Here is a 22,258-nt window from a genome sequence, read left to right as displayed (position 1 = left end):
ATGTCACAGCGTCCTTAGCTAAAACGTGCATATCACGATATGGTAAAAAATATGAAGTATTTTACATTGATGTTTTGCTATTTCACAGTAGAGTAACCATCGCATGAGCTCAAAATATTTGTATGACAATCTTTCGAATGTCCGCTCTATGTAATCTTAGAACTCTTTGGTTTCATAGAACGAGCGCTGCAGCGAACAGAATTCTTAATTTTAAATTAAAGCATTATGCACATACACCTACAAGATAGTAGTTGTCAGACGGTGTTAAGTGTGAACAGTTTTGAAATACCACAAATAAGATTGTTTATTTGTTTACCTTTTTGCTCATATCAGGTACGAGTCTTAGCAATGTTTGCTGTTCACACATTTATGACAAAACATAGCCGAATAGCTACTGTATTAAAGCTATGATATATTCGTGAAGCAAAAGTGACATTATTTCTTTTTCTACCATAGAAATCTAACTCATATGCAATAAGAAACATTGACTGAGATGTTGTATATAATATGTATTTTATAGTATACTTTTCTATGATAATAGAAGTTTCCATTACTTCATTATGATGTATGGAGGAGAGAAGATTGAGGTGGGGGGGCATTAACCTTCAAATAGCGACACTTGGATACTAAACTCGAATCGTTTACTTACATCATCACTGGAAATACAATGGCCATACATTGGTGTTATAGGTCATCGAAGCCAACGCCCCACCACCGTGCTATGCCCCGCTTTACTTAACTGATAAACTGATAACAATCTTATCTACGTGGGATGAAGGGGACGGTGGCATCCGCACACTAATTTGTAACAGGGACACAACACAGTTTCATCACATAATTTATATCCCGTGTCCTAAGTTTGAGATATAGCTTGATAAGTTTTGTGGCTATACAAACAGTTTACATTTTACAGTTATTTACATTCAGCCGCCAAAGTAGCTGTAAAAAATTCCAAATTTCAAATTGCCTTTCAACTTTTTGTGTCCCCATAAGCAATTGGTTTTTATTCCCTAAAGTAATCCTCAAAGGGTTTACTTTATTTTAGATAAAGAAAAAGGAGTATTTTAATTAAAATCAGTGGAAGCTTTTGTAGGTGACTGTACATAATAATATATTATTATCTTTGTATATATGAAATGCAATAGATTATTTCCTCGTTTAGACTCATCCTAGAACACTTAATCCTTTAAAAAATGACGTAATGTAACATTCTAGACGTATGCACCCATTTGCATTGATATACCTACTTAGTGTCGACCTCCGACTGTCATTGTTACGAATAATAACTTTGTTACACTACCTTCCATAAAATATTTTTAGTGCTGTTTGTAACTTTTACTAAGCAACAGTGTTCGACCTAAAAGAATGTTTATTATTGAAGACTCTATAAAATTCAGACCCAAATCACTCATTAGTATATTTATTGAAAACGCTTTAAATATAATTATACATTTGTTACATGGTGAAATACATACTCGACTGTAAGACCCCCAATACTTATAGGTACCTGTTCTAACACTATAAAATTGGCGTCATCAAAATTTCCGCTCTTAGAAGTGATACTATACGCAATACATTATACTAAAAGTACATAGTAAAGAAAACCAGCACTAATTTATATGCGAACTCACGCAACGCGACAAAGTCGGTACACAGACGTATCTCCTTAACATCATTTGCGTCTCATAAAGAACGTTTGTATCCACTGCACGATAACGCATTCCAAATTTCGATTTCACTCCGCATTGATGGACCCCCATTCACCAATTACAAATGTAAACAAAAGGAAGCCAATTTTACCTTATCGGATAAAGAAATCGTTCGTGCTGGACTTGTAGTTGTACGACCTTTAAATCCTGCTTTAATGATATTTTTGCGAACAATGCGTGTCGCAGGCTTAATGCGTATTTAAACGATTTTATGGAGTTTAATTGGCGGTCCAAATTGTACTGATCAAAACAATTATTACCAGAAAAGACGGTGGGCGAAATTTATTGCTTTAATTTAATTCCTATTAAAACAACAAATGAAGTTCTTTCAGTCTAAATACGGAATACGAAGTTTGAAATTTATGACTTTAGTCATGTAACACCGACTAAACGGAAACTTAATTCCAACGGAATGATTAAATATTGCCTGTTTTCCAAAAATAGTTTAAAACTTTAACAATTTTTGTAAGGAAAAGGCCGTTTAAGGAACAAGGTTTATTTTAATGCTACAATGCGGATTAAACAGTAGATGCTCGAATGGGTATGTGGGAAGTGATGCATACGCGCCGAACTCGTCCGGCAATTTACCAATCACGAGATGGTACTAAATGAGGTTTGTCCTCTGAACCTAGATAAAAGACATTAGTTAGCCCACTACACTGGAAGGTCTGCCGGCTTTTGAAAACAGGCTTATTAAAACTGAAGCATGATTTGTTTTTAACGGTGACATTGAGAGTTTTTATTACAGGAATAAAGAAAATACGGGGCCCGTATTATATTTGACTTAACATCTCATGTCTGACTTAACATTTCATGTCTCAGGATGGCGAGTGCAGTGGAATACCAGACAATACTTTATAATTCAAGGTGTAAGATGGCGTTTCGGCTGTTTATAGGCGGTCATATCGCTTACCATCAGGCGAAAGGCAAGCGCGTCACGTCATTCAAATCAATAAAAAAAAAATTTTCAATCTCAGCATAACATTGCCTTAACAATTTCACTTAAAAGATCATAATTGTCTAATTTATGAGTCATTTATTGAAAAGGATAGTAGCTCATATACGTAGGAAATCCTATTGTATTCACAGTTCATTAATCAGAGGGCATTGTGTAGTTTCGGGATCGAATCCCGCTGTGCCACACCTTCCAAATTTACCACAAGCTGTTGTACTTTTATACATTTCTAACGTCTTGGCTTATTTATAACATTCTAGTGAATTTAGATCTAAAAACTGAATAAATGGGAGTTGGACTTGTACACCAAGGATTCTATACAAACTTATGAACTTATATTAACGTTCAATCCCTATACACGGTTGTTGTACCAACCGCAAATAGTACGTTTGTGAAATGCGCTTTTTTGTTATTAAAGTATATATTTACAATTTTCAAATTAATTTTATACGTATGCTGTAAAGATTGCTGCTTGACAAACATGATAATAGGTCAACAGGAAATACCCTTTAAGATTTTAACGTGAAATCTCAAAATTTGCGATATAAACTATCATATCTTTTGATCGCGTTGATTTACAAGTTTAATTTTTTCACAAATAAAAGAGACCCGAGTATTTAATATAAATTTCAACTTGACTCCCCGCGTTCTTGAGAAAAAGGGTTTTGACAGACAGACAGACGGACAACAAAATGATCCCATACGAGTTTCTTTTGAAACGCAAAACCCTTAAAACGATTGTAGGCAATCAATTCTATCAAATGAACTGAGTTCTTGATTTTGGTGTTAGTCATTGATGCGTTCAACAAACGAAGCTTTGAGGACAAATGTCGCGAGTGTCACACCAGATATGATACAACGTAAATCTTAATAAATGGAACAAGACTTAATTGCCCTCAGTCCTGGTTTGTTCTTTGAATTAATACGATGAGACACTTGTGAAGATTTCTTTAGAAGAATTAACCCAGTTGTGTATTAACTCATCCTGATGGTAATAGCTATTTAAACCAAGCAGGGAAGTAGTAAGTACTTCCTCTTTTGTTACATTTAATCAATAAAGTACCCAACGCTCACTCACACCTCAGCTGGTTGGAAGACAATAAGGTCGCCAGTTCAGCAAAACAATACCCTGACCGAGAGACGCGACGGAAGCACCAGAGGGCAAAGACATTGCATTATCGCTCTAACGAGCTTCTACTTAATTGTATTTATGGTATTAACATAACACAATAGATGGCGATGCCGCTGCTCCATTGTTTGTATCTTAATGACAGTAAAAGTATATTAAAACATTTAAAGCATAGGTCCATATATAACATACAATATATATATTTAAAGTATGTATATATGTAGCACTTGAATTTTGTTGCCGTTCTGTAAACTTGTAAAATTTTAATCTTTAAGTGCAATTTGTAAAAAGAGAATGCCTATCTGTGTATGAAAGCCTGTCCAAAAAAAAATTGTTTTAAATAAAAAATTATACGACAGAGAAGGATTAAGTAAATGCAAAGCCGGTTTAAGTATTAATCATTCAAAAAGTAAATACTGATTTAATATTATCTCTGGTAGAAAAAATGTATTTCCGGGATAATTCCAGTAGAAATAACCTCGCGCCGCGTGAATGAATTTTTCATTGTCTTATCAAAGGGAAATGGTGGGAAAGCGTCTGTGGAGCTCATTCCATTAGCATTTTTATTGCTTTTACTGATGAACTTGTAACCCTTTGTACGTTTGTTATGTAATTTAAGTATTTGCTTCCTTTCACAAGACATAGGAATATGGATTTATTAGTGATTTTCAAAATAATTATGCCTAGTGTATAATATTATGGAATATTACTAAGCATATTGTCACAACAGATCTCTTAATTACAAAGAACATCAATTGTCATTTAAATATGAATTAGTTATCAGTAGTGTTACAAAATATTATAAAATTCTCAATTCTATAGTTCATTGCGGTTTTAAGATAAAAAAAATGCAAATTATAGAATATTTTCAAAGTATCGTGCATTTCACAAACTTCAATTAAGACACATTGTTACAACTAATTAATAATATATCTTTTTTTGTTCGCTACACAATACATAGTTTGATAGCCAATATTTACAAATAAAGGACTTTTAGAACTTCATAGACATGATACATTTTTACACAGAAAACTTTTGTGTATCAAATTCTTTTATTCCTAAATCTTCAAGTCATGGTACACCATTAAAAACTCATTAGTTTGTACCTATTGGTACCATAGAGCCCAGACCCATTCCAGTAGCTTATAAAAATATATATATAAAAAATACAATCCGTCGCAAACAGTTTAGTCATTACGTGTCATAAATTCAACTAATTAGAATACAGTAATTGCTCCGGCGGCACGAGATCCGAGACCTGGGGTCGGTGCCGACTGTGTCAGGTACGAAGTGCCAAGCTTTGTCTTTCTAGAAACTGTGTCACTCCTCTACTCACTAATTGTTCTTCATTACCATCCATTTTGTTCATTTGTGCCTCGGTTCAAGTGGCAACATTTACGAACAATCATTGTAGGACAGATTAAAACTATTACAATTTTAATAACAAAAATAATAATAGGAAATAAAGTCAAGGTTTTACTGCACTAGAATTATTAGGGGCATCTATTTCACGCGTGATGTGTCAATTTATTGTAGTATTCTTAGAATTGCCACCTACTGCCGATCTATTTGTAGCCTCGCGGACGGTCATCGGTCCGAATTGCTATCTCTACACCTGCACCAACACTACAAAAAATATAAAGGCTCAAGATATTAAAATAAAAAGTCTAGATAGATATATAAAGTTGTATTAGGATGATACATTACGTCACCGTTAAAACGTTAGCGCAATTGGTAAAAGTAGTTATTCAAATAGCGTTTAAGTATGCGATGACTTACTTATTTATTACTAATGCTTCGAACCAGTCCTTCAAGGACACGAAATGCTATAAATTAGAAAAGTTAAACTAATGCGGTTAGGCATTAAAATTCTACTTATCCTCAATGATAAAAAATAACTAGGTACTATACATACATTTGATAAATTGCTTAGAATCTAAATATCAAATTGGCAGAGTAAATTCGTTCACTTTTATTCATAACTAGGTGTTGCTCGCGGCGCGGCGTCACCCGCGTGCAAGCCCTTCCTGGTACAAAAGTCCCAAATAGCAATTCATAGCGTCACCTATACAACACCAATGCCATCTACAAAACAGTTTTTTTAATTATTTCCTATGGGAGCAAAGTGAAGGGATAAAGAGTATCCTATGTGTTAATCCAAGACATGATCTACTCTTATGCCAAATTTCATCCAAAATCATTCAGTTGTTTTTGCGCTTACTTCTAACAAACATCCAAATATTTTCACAAACTTGCATTTATAATATTAGTAAGATATGAAATAAAATAAAATATACGATGAACTTTGTCGTGTCAATAAATTATATGCAAGTCAAAGCCCGATTGTGTGCAAGGTAATTCAGTAAATTTATTGCGTAAGTACATGATAACGATTACAATCAACTACAATTTCTCTATAGTTTATTTGCCGGCTTTGTAAAGGAAATGTAAATAAATGTACCTACTTGTCAATAATGTCTGTAGGTACTTACTATGTTCAATATTATTCCGTAACGTATTGTCAAATTCTATAATATTTTAAACATAATTCAGGGAGGTATTGCTACTACTATATAGAATCTTGCGAAATGTTCTTGCAAAATTTAAAATGTCCTGTAGATACATGTTGCACACAGATTTTGCAATTTATACTTAGACTATAGCTTCATCAAATTATACAAGTTGCAACCATCATAATAATTCTAAAACTAGAATACTTACATTTTAAGTATAATAATATATACTCGTACGTTAACCATTACCAAAGAAAAAAAGGAATTAACAATAAAGCTAATACAAAATGTCAACATCGTGTTGGGGAGTGGTGACTTGTACAAACATCACTTAAAAGTTAAATGGCCATGTCCCTCCTAAATTAAATCTAAATTAAACTATTACCGTCGTGAACTGGGACAATTCTATTAACATCGATAAATGTGCATTTAGGGTAATAGTAGTGGAATGTGTCTAAGAAAGTGAATTGCTATTTGCTTCGCCTACATGAGGTATTCATGACAAAAGGTGTTATTTAATGTACTTATTACGGACAATTTGCGTCTTCCTATTCCGAAATCTTTGTAGGTGTTATGCACAATTGGTATAAAGACAATGGCATCGGTATGCGAAATAAATAGATCACATTTAGGTCATAATTACATTTTATTTAAAGCTATTCATGTTTGCCCGATGTTTGGTTTTTATTTGTCTATAAAATATATGGTTGAAAAAGACGAAAAAAAATATCTAAGTTACAAAAAGAATTTTCCCGTACCGGGAATCGAACCCGAGCCTCCTGGGTGAAAGCCAGGTATCCTAGCCACTAGACCATACGGGAGTTAGGAGCTACGTTGAAATTATTCTTCAGTTTGCAAAAGTAATATTCAACGTATTCAATAAAAAAAAGTATTGAAATTAATTTACCTTTCGGATTCTATCGCGGTTTTTTATATTTTAGTTTTCTCCCGATGTTACGTACGTTCGACGTTTATATTATTATAGATTATACGCAACCTCGACGTGACTACTGCCATTCCGTAGCGTTCCAGTTGTTATTACCATTACTAGCGTTAGACCTTACCCAACCCTTTTTATTTATTTAAATAATACTTGCTTACATCCTTTATATATTATAGTTATGTTCATACATAATCTTCGTCATAGGTACTAATATTGATTGATTACATAATCTATATGATTCACTACAAGCTACTATTCAAGGTTACAAGTGTTTGGATATTTTTGCACATATGTAGGTATCGATGTTATATCGATTTTCACGTAAATTCTTGACAACTTAAAAACTATCGATTACGACATCTGTTTATCAACAAAATATCTTTTTGTGTCAGTGTAGATATACCTGAAGGTTACATTCACCATTATGAAATTGATTAAGAAACAGCATTCAAATAAATTTAGAAGATGGTAATTGATATTCAAATATAAAACGAATGTATGTATGCAATTTATGATAAAATATAAATTAGTATTATAATTACTGTAAAAGTAGTTGTTAATTGGCAAATAAATAAATAAGTATTTGAAATTGCAATTGTTTATTCCCAAGTAAATTAAAATACTTCAGGGCTTGTTTCTCAGTGTCCAAATCTTATCCGGCAGTTAATGTATAAGGTAGCCAGATAATGCTGAATGCACTCTTTTGATTATCATTTATTTGGGAGCTTAACTTTTGTATTTGGTAATTTTATATTCGACTAGACACCATAAAACAGCCTCTAAATATTTAAAAAAAAACATCTCTAATATAAATAATTATCTGTTTAACATATAAGGATGTTCTAAACATTTACATAAAAATCTTTTATTAAATTTTGCATTGCGCAAAAAAACTCATACTAAATTTTACATGAAAATTCCTTACAAAAGAAAAAGGTTTTTTCAGAAACTCTTTCTGCAAAGGGAATAAATCTAATTAAGCCCCTCGTTTTTTTTTTAATTTTTAATGTTTTTCCAAACAGTTTCACTGAACTATGATATACTGACTATTGAGCACATAATAGTTTATGATTAACGTTGATGACTGCTATTAAAGACATACGCAGGCCTAATTGGTTAATAAAGGCTAATACACAGAAGACTCCGTGCATCTACCACAGTCCACAAACTCCCATATACCTACCTTTGATCTGTAGGATTTTACAAATTTGTGTGAAAAGCCTTTTCATGTTTAAATTATATAAAGTTTGCGAGTATATTTCGATGTTTGTCAGAAGTGAAATCGAACCGCTGAGCAGATTTTGTTATACGGCTAGATGAATATCCTGGTTTAACAGAGGCAAATTTATCCCGAAAATATATATTGTGGGGTTTAAAAAGAACAATAGGTACCAACACCTGAGGAGTTAAATTGTAATTTATACCGACACGTCGTGTTGTCCAAGCGACTGATTATGATATTATAGTGGCCTGTTCGCGACAGTTGTGCTTTTCTGGACCGTGACAAGGATCCTCAACACGCTAGGCCAGTGTTAAACAACAGAAACACATGCCATAAATAGTTTCTACCGTTTCGTCGTATTATAGATACTTCATACAACAGTTAAAAAATGATTAAACTCTGTTTTCTAGATAGTGCCATAAAATTATCAATAAAAAGATCAAAGCAATTAATAATTAAATGAAAGAAAGTGATACTACAAATATTAAATAATACGACTATGTACCAAAACACAATTCACAGATTACTATCTAGCGAGATACAAATACCCTTCCAGCAAAGTGAAGATATGATCGTTTGATATCTTTAGATTGTATCGCATGCGCCGAAATACGCGAATCTAATAAAAATATAGGGCGGTAGGAAAGTTACTACTATTTAGTTACGTTTACAGTCGCATATTCTATAAAAAGAGTGTGGGATTATTAATCCAAAATAAGGATACTTATTAACTAGTAACCGAGAAATCATGTAAAAAATTAGAACATTAAAATTATTTTAACAGGAAGATAGGTTAAATATGTTCATTAAATTAAATTTTATAAGGCTATTATAGCTATGCGAGAAGCCATGCATTTTCCTCTATCAATAAGATAATATTCATCACAATTGTCACCATTATTGTTTCCTACAAAGACATTCAACAAATAATACAACAATAATGCTATTTTTACCTGTATTGTGTTTGTCCACGTGTTTCTCCGCAGTAGCAGCATCATTCACTTCAGCCATGTTGGACCGAGGCTGTGTGCACCTCTATGCACAAACAACTATATCTGGAAATTGCAAAAAATAACTTACTTATCGTTCACGTAAATAATGATATCATAATAAAGACAAAATAAGCGCTTATCAGTGATTAGCCCAAGCTGAGCTAAAAATTCTATATTTCAGGTGAATGACACACCTTACTGGCTTGATAAAATATTTGAAACAATGTGGTAAATGTCGCTAATAGGCATATCTGATGCTTTGTTTTAAATCAAAGAAGAATAGCTTTAGATCGAATTATAATCATAATACATGTAAAATTGTGATCCATATCCATTCTCTAAGAATTCACCGTCTCTTTTATGTAGGTTTCATCAAAATTAGGTCGGAATACTAAAAAGCCAGCGTTCCTTATCTCACTAATGGTCGTGAGGTTCTAGAAAGAAATAATCAATATAACAAAAAACATCTCTAATTAAATTAATGTATGGGGATTTCAAAAAAATCTTAAAGCCTTCTTCCTAAAGCCTTCTAGTTCTAAATATATTTAGTTTTAACAATAAGCTATGGCGATAACATATTTTATAGGAAAAAATCCATGACTACAAATGATGTTTTATCTCCAAAACGGATTAAAGAGTTTATAAATTTGGTTTTATGCTACATTGGTAGCATACTACAATGATTTTTTCATGATTAGCAAGCACATAGATAAAGATAAAAAATAGGATTTTGATTAAAATGCCTAGAAACATGGTATAAAATAAGTGATTTTTAAACGTAAATTATGAAGTACTTTCTAAAATATTGTTATTTATTGAAAAAACAACCGAGATACAAATTACTTGTCAACACATTTATTTTTGTGTTGTTAGTTGTTACCGGCCATCAACAGAAAGATCGAGAATTTAAAATTATCCGTTTACGATTTAATCGGTTTTCTACTGCTTGGCTGCTAATGAACGCTCAAAGGTATTATGTTATCTTTGTAAAGTAATTAACATAATAATGCCCTGTGCAGTCTGAGGCAGAGTACATGGTAATCATTGGAGGCAGCTTCGAACAAATAAATAGGCACATTACAATCCATAATTTGATAAAGTCTATTACTGTATAAATAACATAATATAGTAAATATGCAGGCACTACATTGCTAGTAATGGCCTAAATCAAATATCGTGCAAGCCTCTCTAAATACAATTATATCGGACTATAAAGCTTATCTTCATTTATGACCACATGATCCTTTTCTTATAAATTGGATATCAAATCCGATTACATTTAATCTGTTGTAGCATTATTCAAATTCCGAAGATCCGACCTTTATGCACCAATGATGTCACCGTACCAATGATTTAATTTAATAATTGGCGACCGGTTTCCACCAGGGCCTTTAATTGTATGGCCGATAACAACAGCGCTGCATTATTATCTAAATAACATAGGTAGTGTTGATAATGCTATCGGAATTAAAATCTGAAGGTTGCAGGGTAATGAAGTTACCCGTCTATCAAATTAATACATTTCTCCGAAAAAGGACGTAGGAAATAAATTGTTGGTACCTACCTCAGGAATCAGTTGTGCAATACATACTAAGCGTGCCCAATTCATGCTGTACCAGAAATCATATAATTTAACAAACTGTTTCAAAGTTTAGATGGTTTGAGTTTTAAAAGTAAAGACTAATTTGTTACTTGTGACCACAAGAAAGGTTAAAGACATTACAAAAACATGCATCCAACTGAACTAAATAAAAAAAAGTTATACAAAGAGAAAAGCATTCTAAATTTTGTATTGAAAAACAATGGTTTTTTAATCAAATTGTATTTAAAATAATAAACACATATAGGTCACAACAAAAATATATCTCAAATAAGCTAAGGAAGAGTATTAGGGGCTGATTTATTTCTATCGCATACCCTTGGCACAAAAACACAAAACATTAACACAATTAATGTATAAAAGGGAGACTAGTATTCTTTAACCCAGCATTCCATAACGATATACGTATAATATAGTTTCTGTTGTGTTTACCAAAGCTGGAAAATATAACAAAAGAGGCTCCTTGGAAATTACGCGGCATTTCAAAAAATATTTTAAAGACGTATTTTCTTTTTTAAGCGATAGAAGAAAAATTAATTGTCGTGTTCTTACTTGATAAAGTGTTCTTGTATACCAACAACCGGCAAGCACGTTATCACTACACTATCACCCACTTCGTAAACACTTTCGATGAGACGAAGCAAGCGTCCGCTCGCTAAATAAACACTACACTGTGCCTGTGCTTGGCAGACTGAGCGACGCGATAATGCTGCCAGCACACGGTCGAGAAAAAACTGGACTCGACAATCAAACTATCAAATATCAATTAAATACTTAATGTCGATTTTGATGCAGGTAGGTAAAAATATTTTTGTGCGTACGAGATTTTTATATTAGTTAAATATCAAAATTATACTTATATAGACAGAATTAACCGTATTATGGCATTGTTTTAATTTACGTCTAACTCTGACCTTCGCAATAATTTATAAATTATACGATACCTACTAAAATATAAATGCATTGTAATAAAATTAATTTCAACCACTAATGAATAACTAAAAAATGTAATATTGGTTTTGTGTTGGCAACATTAGTTCACAGCTTCACTCATGATGATGTCACGAAGGTAACCGAAGCGAAGGCGACTACACCCGAACTATTATATCGAGTGGAGGAAAACATTTTCCGCGCCATTTTCTGTGCTCACAACTCGAGGGAGAATTTGGCAGCAAACCCCGCTTTTGACCGAATTTTGTCCATGTCATTGGGGTTCAATTTTAGATTGCTTTCATGTGGGGAAATAGGTATCTACGTTAAAATAATCACATTGAAGCCAATTGAAAAATAATCAGATTTCTTATCTATGCATATTTATACTATTATATAAAGCTGAAGAGTTTGTTTGTTTGAATGGGCTAATCTCAGGAATTGTTGGTTCGAATTGAACAATTATTGTAGTGCTTGACAGCCCATGTGTAGAGGAAACGATTCCGTTATTTACCTATCACATGATGTTGGCCGAATTTTACAAAAGAACAAAGCCATCAATTAATGATGTATAGTCTTTTGCTATACGACTCTCACATCTTTACATATCAGTCGTGACTATGAATGTATTAAATAAAAATACTTAAAGTTGATGATCGATAACAAAAATAAAACCCTAAATTCCTTTTTTGTTTTTTGTGTCGGGTTGAGAAGTGAATAAGGTAATCCTTAAAAGTCCAGTAGGAGAATTATGTAAGCTAGAACCAACCTTTATCGTCTTCGTAGGTGACGAGGCCGGCATATCTATCATATCTAGTTATTAACTATTTATTTTCCTTTACGTTTTTTAAATTAATGTCTAACATACAATGTTCCTGCTTATATAAATAGTTAATTAAAATAGTTATTATAAACCTCACATTATTCTGACTTGTAATAAGTGCAACTATGTTCGTCTACGTGATTAATGAAGATTTTTATTCACTTATTTATTTTTATTTCAAGTATTCTTTGGTGCAGGATAGCCAATAGTATGGCTATACAAGTGTGCCAGAAAATAGTGTTAAGCGGAGGGCCAGAGATAGAGCACACCTTGGGGTATCCGAATCACCCCCAAGTATGTTTCGCAATTTTTCATAGTTTTCGAGTTATGAATATTTTTCTGAATTTTCGATTTGAACGATTAAATATTTTTTTTAAGGTAGATTATTTATTCGAGATTTTTTTGTTGCAACAAAATTTTCATTAGTTGTACTTTTTTGCTAAAAAGAATCAGCTTCGTAACTTTAATGAAAATTGTGAAAATGTTGGTGTAAAGTGGAAATCTTACGTTCTCTGAATTATGACATTTTCTACTTTAAATTAAAGTAAAGTGAAAATCTTACGTTCTGTGAATTATGACATTTTCTACTTTAAATTAAAAATCTAAACAGGTGACTTCATGGTTCTAAAGTACGTCAAAATATTCTTCAGACTCTCAACTTACATATTCATTAAAAAACATAGCCCTTCATGGGGGCTACTTTGGCTAAAATCAGCCTTAAAAGACAGCGAGATGGAAAGTTCTTAAAATTTGCCAATGAAAGTCTATTTACGCCCGCGAGCAACACCTTGTCGACAATAGCTTATTTCAAATAAAAATTAATGCCCTCTAGCACTTAAACTGGATAATAATTGTAACATCTGATCAACACATTAGGTAAGTACGTACTCTTTTATTTCTTACAATGGTGCATCACTAGATGTCGTTACTAACTAATTGCCTTCTATTTCGCGCTAAAATGCAATTCATAATACTGGATGTGGCGAATGTTCTTTGGGATGAGGTTTCTCTTTATAAATGATCCTGTTCGCTAAAGTAAATCCTAATTCTATCAGCAGCTATATGCCTTTTGGTTATATGACAAAAACCTTCTTGGGAATCACACGATTAATCAACTTACAAGTACCTTTTTATACTCACCATGGCTAAAGATCTAACTTACGGATACTTTTCCAATTCCCATAGAGTAAAAGGGCACATTAAGTCAAAATCACCAATCTTTCGATCCAGTTGTTTAACCTGACCCCTAGCCCGTGTCCCTGACAGATTTTCCTATACCAATTAATAATACACAGTTGACTTCGGCATATACATAACGGATCCTGCTGATGAAGGCCCTCATGGTGCATCAGAATTCGCTGAAACATCTTTGCCCCGTAATAGTTTGCATCATAATATGTTATTGCAACTAAGAGGGGCAGATAGCCTTTGGTTAAGGCAGTAGTTCACATTAAAGATAATAGCTAAATAAGTTTAACAAGAAAATCTATGTTTGATATTGGCTACAATAATGCTAGCTAGCCTTAATGCCTTTTCTATACCGTTTTAGAAAATAAACAAAAGGTATGTACTATAATTACTGCTTTTCAATTGAATAATTTATCCAAAATTAAAGATATAATAATTCATACTATTCTTATTGTCTGATGTTGCGCCAAATTATCGTGTAATTGGTTGATCAATTACAACCTGCTTTAACGTTCTCCTTTAAAGCCATATCCTCAGAAGCTTTTTGTCGACCGCCTTCGAAGATAAAATATGTAGTCGTATTTGTGTTGTATTATTATGATAATGTTGTAATGCTGTATCCAATTTGTTGGGTTCGATTTTATCGCCCTAAAGTGTGATCTTAGAGAGATCTTGTGCGTAAATTGTTACTTTATTAGTTATATTTAGTTAAATGTAAGACTCCTAATTTCCGTGAATGAATAATTAATGGAAGATAACACCAAACTAAACATTTATCAGTTTATTATAAAATAATTTAAGATTTTGTAGTATGTTATTATAAACGACTTAAATTAATAATAATAAAATTTAAAAAACACGTACAACGTGTGTTTTACAGTATATTTAATTTAATCTTATTATAGTATGTACAGTCATAGATAGAAAGTTGTACAAAACAGTTGGCATAGTTGTGGCGTTCGTATAAAAAAAGGGATTGTCCGTATCTAAGATGGCGTATACGGGGTGTCGATGTGGCTGGGAGCGGACGCAGGCAGCAGGCGACCGTGCGGACTGCCGGCACACGCGTTAGCCCCACCGCAAGGGAACCTAGCCCTGCGCGGGAGCTTCCGCCGCGCCCTCCGCCGCTGCCGGTGCTTCCTTCGGCCTCTTAGGGTCCCAGCCATCGCACATTCGTCGTAGGAAAGCTGCAACATCGTTCGGTAACATTAATCTCAATAGCAACGCTGCGATGTAGTGTTACCGGCAGGTGAATGAGTTGTTAACGATATAGTCGGATGAAAGATAAGAATAGTAGAAGTCAAAGAATTAATTATATAGAATAGTTAATAGTAAAATGTATAAGCTCAGCGTAAGTAGAAATATTCCTGAATTAGAAATTTACCAAAGCGAAGAACAGATAGGTGCAACCACGTGTCACATTGATACACTTACTTACGATCTTATAACTAAAGATATGGCGAGTATGATGACTTCTACACCATCACCTTCTTCAGGAATGCTGTAAATGGACAATTTGTGAATGAAGGGACACACACATCACGAGGAGTTTCATGCTAAGATATATCTATATGGAACTAGACAACTGATAGGTAAACTAGCTGTATACTTTCTAAGGTTGTATGTTTACAAGGTACGAATCGGAAAGGTATAGGACACTTAAATACAATTAGCAATTCATGTCTAATACATAAAGTTCTAGGGGTAAAACATATGGATACATCAACAAGGTTGTATACTTCTCTAATGCACGCAGTAAAATTCTACATAGGAATTACTTATAAAAAATAAACGGATTCGAAACATTTCCTTTCTTCTAAAGTCGATATAATAAAGGTTACTCACGCGCGTAAGGGATCATGCCGTCCTCATCTTCAGCGTCCATGCAGTCCTTTGTGACTTCGGCGACTTCATTATCGTCCAGTTTTTCACCTAAACAGATATATGAAATGGAATAGGTACCTACTTAGCAAAGTTTATCATTCTATATTATGTGGAAGGTGGTGTTCATGTGTAAGGTTATCGAAACAAATAGGTTTTCTTATTTCTTGAATTGCTTTGATTAAACTAGCATACATGCTAAAAACCTATAACGTTCTCTTAATAAAAGGCAAAAGTCGCTTGTTCCCGAGCTGGTGTAGGACCAGATCGTACTTATACGATTTGATATTTTGATTCGTTGCCAATTTTTTATCCCGAAAATTGATCTACAGGACCTCTGAGCGAGGAAGATTATGTGCTCATAATACATAATTATAAGATTGGTAAATGATAATTGCCATTTTGGGTTGTCGTTATTAATATAATTAAAAAAGGAGAAGAACTGATTATTAAAAAAGTGTAGTTTCATTTATATTATGATTAAATATTCCGCAAGAAATAATTGGCAACGCACCATCATATATTTCTAAACTTCGAAAATAATCTTTTTCCAATACAGCGGTCCACTGGCTGGTTGCCAGAATTACATTTAAATAGCCGGTTGTTCAGCTGGATATCTGATTGATGCCAATAATCTATTGACACATCAAACGTTGCACTGCATGTAAGAAAAGTTATAGATATTTCTGTACCTCAATAATTAATAGCTTGAAAAGATTGCACTAATATCCAATAAGTTTAATGCTTAGAACGAAAAATTACTGATTTTAAAAAATATTGGGCTTACATATGTGTACAACAAAATAATTTTCATCTTGTCAAATGTTTCAGAAACTATTATATATTGATAATAATTGGAATGACAGAGTATCAATTCTCATGAAGTGGAAACGATTGTTGTGACTCCATTAGTTTCATTTTGTCGTTTAATCATAAATGAAAACAAAGGTATTTTACTTCTCACTACTACAATAGATAAAGTTTAAAAGAGAAGCTGAGATAGCACAGAAAAATATACACAAAATATCTACAAAGATGCTTTATATTGTTTAAAATTGTAAACAATAACTCTTTTATTTTATAGTAAAGTAAAAATAAAAATCTCTTACCTAACGCAAGGAGCGTGTGTGTGAGTTCAGCGCCAAGCATAAGACCATTCTCGTTCTTGTCGTACAGCTTCAGACATTCCAAGAAGTCCTCGTAGCAGCCCTGGTCTTTGTCTTTCTTGGCTTGGCTATAGATGGGAAGGAACTCTTCAAGCTGCAACGACAATTTTTAAAGTTAGAAATTAAGAATGACAACTTGAAATACCGGTGCTATGTGTAGTTGAAATCGGTTTTAATGGGTTGCTGAGCATTTCTGGCATTAAAGTAATTTAAAATACATACGGAAAAAACGCAATATTGTTCAACATACGACGGACATCTGATTTAACGCTCATGTCGTTACTTCATAATTACAAATAAATTTAAAAACAATTTCTAAATTATAAACGTTAATAGTATATGTGTGTATCTTACTTTTCACTCTATTATGATTTAAATGCAATGGAAAAATAAAAAACAAAGTACCGTAAGCTGCTTCTCGCCCTTCTTCTTGGTACCACCGAGTTTCTCGATGGTGGCCAATGTGGGGTTGGAGTTGAGCGCCCTCAGAAGGTCACCAACGTTGTAGGCATCGATCTTGCCGTTGCCTTCGAAATCGTAGATGGAGAAGGCGAAGGATGCCCCTGAATAAACGGACTTTTGTCAATACGTATACTTAAAGTAAAAAACAATGCTCTTAATTTTTACTTATAAAATAAAAAATCCAGATTAACGTACTCGATTATTTTAGCTTGATTGATTCATACGCAAAATTTAACTAATGTTACTTCATTGTATAACATCTTGTTGATTTACTGCCACATAATGAATCCAATTATTGAATGCAAATTGATGTTTGGAATTCGAAGCAATGCTTTCCATGTTATATTCAAGCGTATTAAATCAGATTACATTCTGGAAATCGTAAAAACAGCGCGCGTGGGCGGACATTCTTTGCTCAGAATAATACATTTCCACACCACGTTCTGAGTCAGATTCTAATTTTAGGCGCAATGGAAACAGTGTCCCAATTTAAACAAAGAAGTTTTAATTGTTTATATATTTGATTTTCTTTTTGATAAAATTATAAGGGATTCCGTAAAATTACTTATGTTCCAATGTATTTTTTATAACACTTAATAAATAAAAAATCTGTAAAATTTTATTTGATGTAAACTATCAGATACGACAAAAGATTTGTTGCAAATTCTGCTTTTTATTCCTCAATATCCCGCATTTATTGACGTAATTGATTTTCCTACAATTCAAACCATAAAAGCCCCCTATTATAACTTTATGACCTTGATAATGACAGCTGATTTATAAACACGTGTCAGGATACGAGTGGTATTCTTGGAGGGGCATTTGTTGGTATTCCAGGTGGTGCACTTATTATCAACGCCTACAACACAGCGGGCCCGAAGTGAAATCTGAGCGGTGTTTCTCTGTTTGGGCGGGCGGCCGCGCGGGATCACGTGACGCAAAATCTATAATTAGACGAAGCGCGCGCGCATGGCCTGCCGCTCTTACCAGCGTCATCGCACACCGGCATCCCTTAGCAACGCGCGCCTTTTTTGAAACTGAGCTAAACTTAGATATTATGATTTTAACTGACGTCTCATTTATGTAATAATGTTTAAATTAAAATATTCAACAACCGCACTCCCTATATAATTACAATTGACAGTCACGATTCAAAACTTAAAAAGTAAACTTTGTAACGATAATCACGACGTCAAAAGATAATACCCATTTTTTTGATAATATAAATTTAAAAAGTATGTTATACTCACTTTCAATGTCGTTCTTGCTGAGGTCGCTCTGAAAATTACCAAAAATATTTCATTATTCCATGTGTAACTGGTGCCGTATCATGCAAATGTGTGTATTGGTTTGGTATTAGTTGGTGTGTTCTTTCACATTTCTGCAAATATTTGTGTGCATCTAGAGATACTATACCATCTTGGTTCACTTATTTACTAGCACAACACTTATTATCTGCAGCTTCCGAGTCGCTCGCGAACTTCCGGTCTGCGGAATAACTTCACGAGGAACTGGCAGGCATAAGTTATTTATCACTTATATGTTAACAGTCCGTTTCCACACTATACACATTTTCACATTTTCACTGCCGTCAGTGACTCACCATTTTGTTTGGTGTTAGTTGGTTCCCTCCCGGTCTTCACTGGCAGACGTTCAGACAAGAAGTGGGGCTCGGTAACTTTTCGCGGGACGGTTTTAACTGGCTTAGATGGCGCTCTCGTTTGGATATTTGAGATTTAGCCCAGGAATCCGCGACCGTTCTATTTTCGGCTCATTCGATACGTTTCTACGGTGTACTTGGTGCCGCGCCGCTCGCACTAGTTGGAACGAGACGAGATGAGTTTTCACCTGCCTCGTGAGAGAGTATCGGGCAACGCCAATCCCAATGGTAATTCTACATATACGCTAAACTATTTCGATCGAATCTGAGAGGTATACACTCTCGGGAAACAAGGTGTCAGTAAAATAAGCGACAGAATGACTAATGTAATTTAATAAGGACGTTAAAATAAACAACATGTGTACGCACTGGCAACACATTTAACCGACGACGCATAAAAGAATATATTATTTAAATATAAACTAATAGTTAAATGTGACGTCAATATTAGCTTCAATCATCAGTTCTTTCATCAAAAGTGTATTCTTTCCATCGTGATGAATTGACGAGGGCTTCATTGACGGTATTGAACTTCCAAATAGTAGGCCGTGAAGGTGAAGGCGAGCGAAGTAGACGCTGGTCTAGTAAGCTGGCAGCACGGCGACGAGCGTCAGGGGATAGGGGGCACATACCATGGCCCAAGGTAGAAACTCGGGTTCCCTGGAATTGTATTGTAATAATGAAATCTTTGAATAATCCTACCCAGATTACAACAAGAAATCATACAATTAAACAATATAATATTTTTCCATAAATAAATAAATTACATGTATTCTAAAGGAAACTTGTACAAAAATACTTACTTTTATATGTTTACCAGGTGTCTTCCGGCGCCACCATCCTCTCAGTCGAGACCAAATCCTAGCACCCTGGTCACGACATCGACGAACCAAACCAACTTTACGAGAAGCACTTTGTACTCCTGATATTGCTGGAATGGTTATTGGTTCTTCTGGTTTCTGTACAAGATAAAACGAAAATAAGTTTTATTATTCGTCTGCAATACAAAAGTTTGATTAATTTGCAAAGAAAATGGACGTTGTTTATTTTATACGTAAGGATACGTCTTATAGCACTATATACCTCTTTTTCCTCCAAAGAATGTGCTAAATCGTTTTCAGAAGTATTGGCCGTCATTAGTTCAATTTCTTGAAGAGTCAACTCTTTAGGGTCTTGAAGTATAGGTTCTCCATCGTCGGAATATTGTTCATAATCCCCTAAATAGCGATTAAAGAAAAAACAATGTAGCATTTAACACTAGTATACGAGTATGTACGAGTACTATATCCGGGTAATAAAGTTCAAAAGGCTAAAGGCTCAGCAATAGGTACTCAGATATACAGTTACATTCCGATGCATTGCGGTTTCATCTTATGAGTATAAAAATAACTTACGATTCAAAGTCAAGTAAGTATTCTCGTAAAGAGCAACTTCATCTCCTTTGTTGACATCAACATAAAATTCTTCTACAGCGTTCATTGAAACCTGCATGTTATATTAAAAATATTCTGTACCAAATTTTTTTTTCATAGAGTACATAAAAAAAAATTTGATGTATCACCTCAGAATTATGCATTGTAGACGTAGCTGCAACATCACCACTCTGCTCATTCACGCATTTAGTATTTTCTTGGATGCAAAATCCAATATTTTTAGTAATATCAGCAGGAATTGCATCACCCAAGAACGAGTATTCAGAGTATTCTGTACTCCTCGAAGGTATTTCAGAAACACCATAATTAACAGGATGTTCTTCAAAAGCTATACCAAGCGCTGTATTAATGTAAGATTCCATAATCTTAGTCATTGTTTGAGTTAGAAGTTCATTAGATTCTGTGGTATGTTTCGCAATATTATCATCGCAAAAGATAACGTGTTCTACTTCGCTCATGTCAAAGAGATTGTTGATAAACACTGATGTTGAGTTCGCCAGATGACCTTGTTCCTAAGAAAAGAGGGAAGTAAATAAGCAAAATACGTTCGTATCTAAAATCAAAGGTGTTGCTGTTAATGATTACCAGGTCTATCTCTTCATCGCCTTGCCCGATAAAGTTGGATTCAGTTGTATAACTTCTGTCACCTAAATATTTCAGAGACCAAAAAACAATAATTAAAGAATTGTCATCTTTTATTCGTACAATATTAATTTCATTAATTCTATAGGATAATAGAATTAACAAAATATCCTGAAATATGTATTATTCCATAGGTCAATTAACATTGGCTGACTAATTATACCTGCTATTTTCTGAGGTGTCGATGTAGCAATAACATTGGCAACCATCTCCATCTTATTTTCATTCAGATCACTGTCGCCTTTCGAAGCCACAAATGTGGTATCTTCATCATCTACGTCGTATGACCTTTCGTTCCTTAAACTTTTCAACATTGAGATATAAAGCCAAGGTTCTCCTACAAAAATATGATCAATGATTACATATATTTTTTAAATCCGTTGTTCATTAATTTTCAATACTTTTAAGTACTAATACTTATGATTCCTAATATTGGTATAATACTTGCCTGATTCTCTTGCCGCATTAGCGATGACATAGGCTTCGTCTAAAATTTGACTTACAAGGTGTATTGCCTTCAGAGCTGCAACCCTTTGTTCGTGTTGATCGGCCTGGTCTAAAGACAATTATATTTTATATGTATATTTGACGAAAAGTAAATAATAAAAATTCGAAAATAAATCTTTATAAATGCTCAAAATATATTAAAAACAAACCTTCCTTAATCATTTTGCTTATGACTTTACGTCAAATATAAACAATTGTTTCCCTTCCTTCATTACTTTTTAATTTTCTTTTAAATCATAAGTGAGAATTTCACTAAGTAGATACAATCTCAGATACAAAAGTGATACTGATTTCTTAATTAATTAAAATATTTATTATGGAGGTAGTCTTTAGTAATTTTAGTATTTTTGTTATTTGCATGACATACAATAATAACACACTACGTATTTAAAAATTACCAAACCTTACAACAGCAGCGCTATGATGACACTTTCGGAGATTGCAAGTCTTCTTAATATTGCAGATTAATGGATAATTTTCCATTTCGTATCTTTTCATGATAA

The 22,258-nt window shown here is 33.6% G+C and overlaps 2 protein-coding genes and 1 non-coding gene across 5 annotated transcripts; all 3 read right to left on the bottom strand.

Annotated features, from left to right (window-relative positions):
* Positions 1–7,055: 7,055 nt before the first annotated feature.
* Trnae-uuc lies at positions 7,056–7,127 on the bottom strand. The gene has a single exon. It is a non-coding gene; the product is annotated as a tRNA-Glu (tRNA).
* Positions 7,128–14,869: 7,742 nt separating this feature from the next.
* On the bottom strand, positions 14,870–19,256 carry LOC119189995 (myosin light chain 1-like). Of its 3 annotated transcripts, none has more exons than XM_037440939.1 (7): positions 19,117–19,255; positions 18,764–18,791; positions 17,457–17,614; positions 16,995–17,145; positions 15,850–15,936; positions 15,439–15,505; positions 14,870–15,191 (listed from the first exon to the last, which is right to left on the bottom strand). In XM_037440939.1, exons 1-6 carry the CDS (start codon positions 19,117–19,119, stop codon positions 15,480–15,482), a joined length of 453 nt encoding a protein of 150 aa, XP_037296836.1. In that variant the 5' UTR covers positions 19,120–19,255; the 3' UTR covers positions 14,870–15,191; positions 15,439–15,479. The 3 variants fall into 3 exon arrangements, with proteins under 3 accessions (XP_037296836.1, XP_037296837.1, XP_037296835.1); XM_037440940.1 differs by having other exon boundaries at positions 15,443–15,505; XM_037440938.1 differs by lacking the exon at positions 15,439–15,505 and having other exon boundaries at positions 19,117–19,256.
* Positions 19,257–19,488: 232 nt separating this feature from the next.
* LOC115444670 lies at positions 19,489–22,008 on the bottom strand. Its single transcript, XM_030170541.2, has 9 exons — positions 21,905–22,008; positions 21,697–21,804; positions 21,412–21,585; positions 21,192–21,253; positions 20,735–21,118; positions 20,568–20,658; positions 20,257–20,390; positions 19,977–20,132; positions 19,489–19,833 (listed from the first exon to the last, which is right to left on the bottom strand). The coding sequence occupies exons 1-9, from the start codon at positions 21,915–21,917 to the stop codon at positions 19,627–19,629; spliced, it is 1,329 nt and encodes a 442-aa protein (XP_030026401.2). The 5' UTR covers positions 21,918–22,008; the 3' UTR covers positions 19,489–19,626.
* Positions 22,009–22,258: the final 250 nt, after the last annotated feature.

The sequence above is a fragment of the Manduca sexta genome, chromosome 21, assembly GCF_014839805.1.
Source record: "Manduca sexta isolate Smith_Timp_Sample1 chromosome 21, JHU_Msex_v1.0, whole genome shotgun sequence".
In the NCBI taxonomy this organism is placed as follows: Eukaryota; Metazoa; Arthropoda; class Insecta; order Lepidoptera; family Sphingidae; genus Manduca; species Manduca sexta.
Note: the sequence above shows the minus strand (reverse complement) of the source record. Positions and strands in the feature narration are given on the sequence as shown.

Excerpts from the sequence above, each read along its gene's own strand:
- LOC119189995 (XM_037440938.1), bottom strand. Across the intron at positions 17,146-17,456 it reads AGGGCGAGAAGCAGCTTACG|CTTGAAGAGTTCCTTCCCAT; the intron begins GTACTTTGTTTT and ends TTGTCGTTGCAG. Across the intron at positions 15,192-15,849 it reads CGGCATGATCCCTTACGCGC|CTTTCCTACGACGAATGTGC; the intron begins GTGAGTAACCTT and ends ACGATGTTGCAG.
- LOC115444670 (XM_030170541.2), bottom strand. Across the intron at positions 21,254-21,411 it reads GACACCTCAGAAAATAGCAG|GTGACAGAAGTTATACAACT; the intron begins GTATAATTAGTC and ends TGAAATATTTAG. Across the intron at positions 20,133-20,256 it reads ATTCTTTGGAGGAAAAAGAG|AAACCAGAAGAACCAATAAC; the intron begins GTATATAGTGCT and ends TATCTTGTACAG.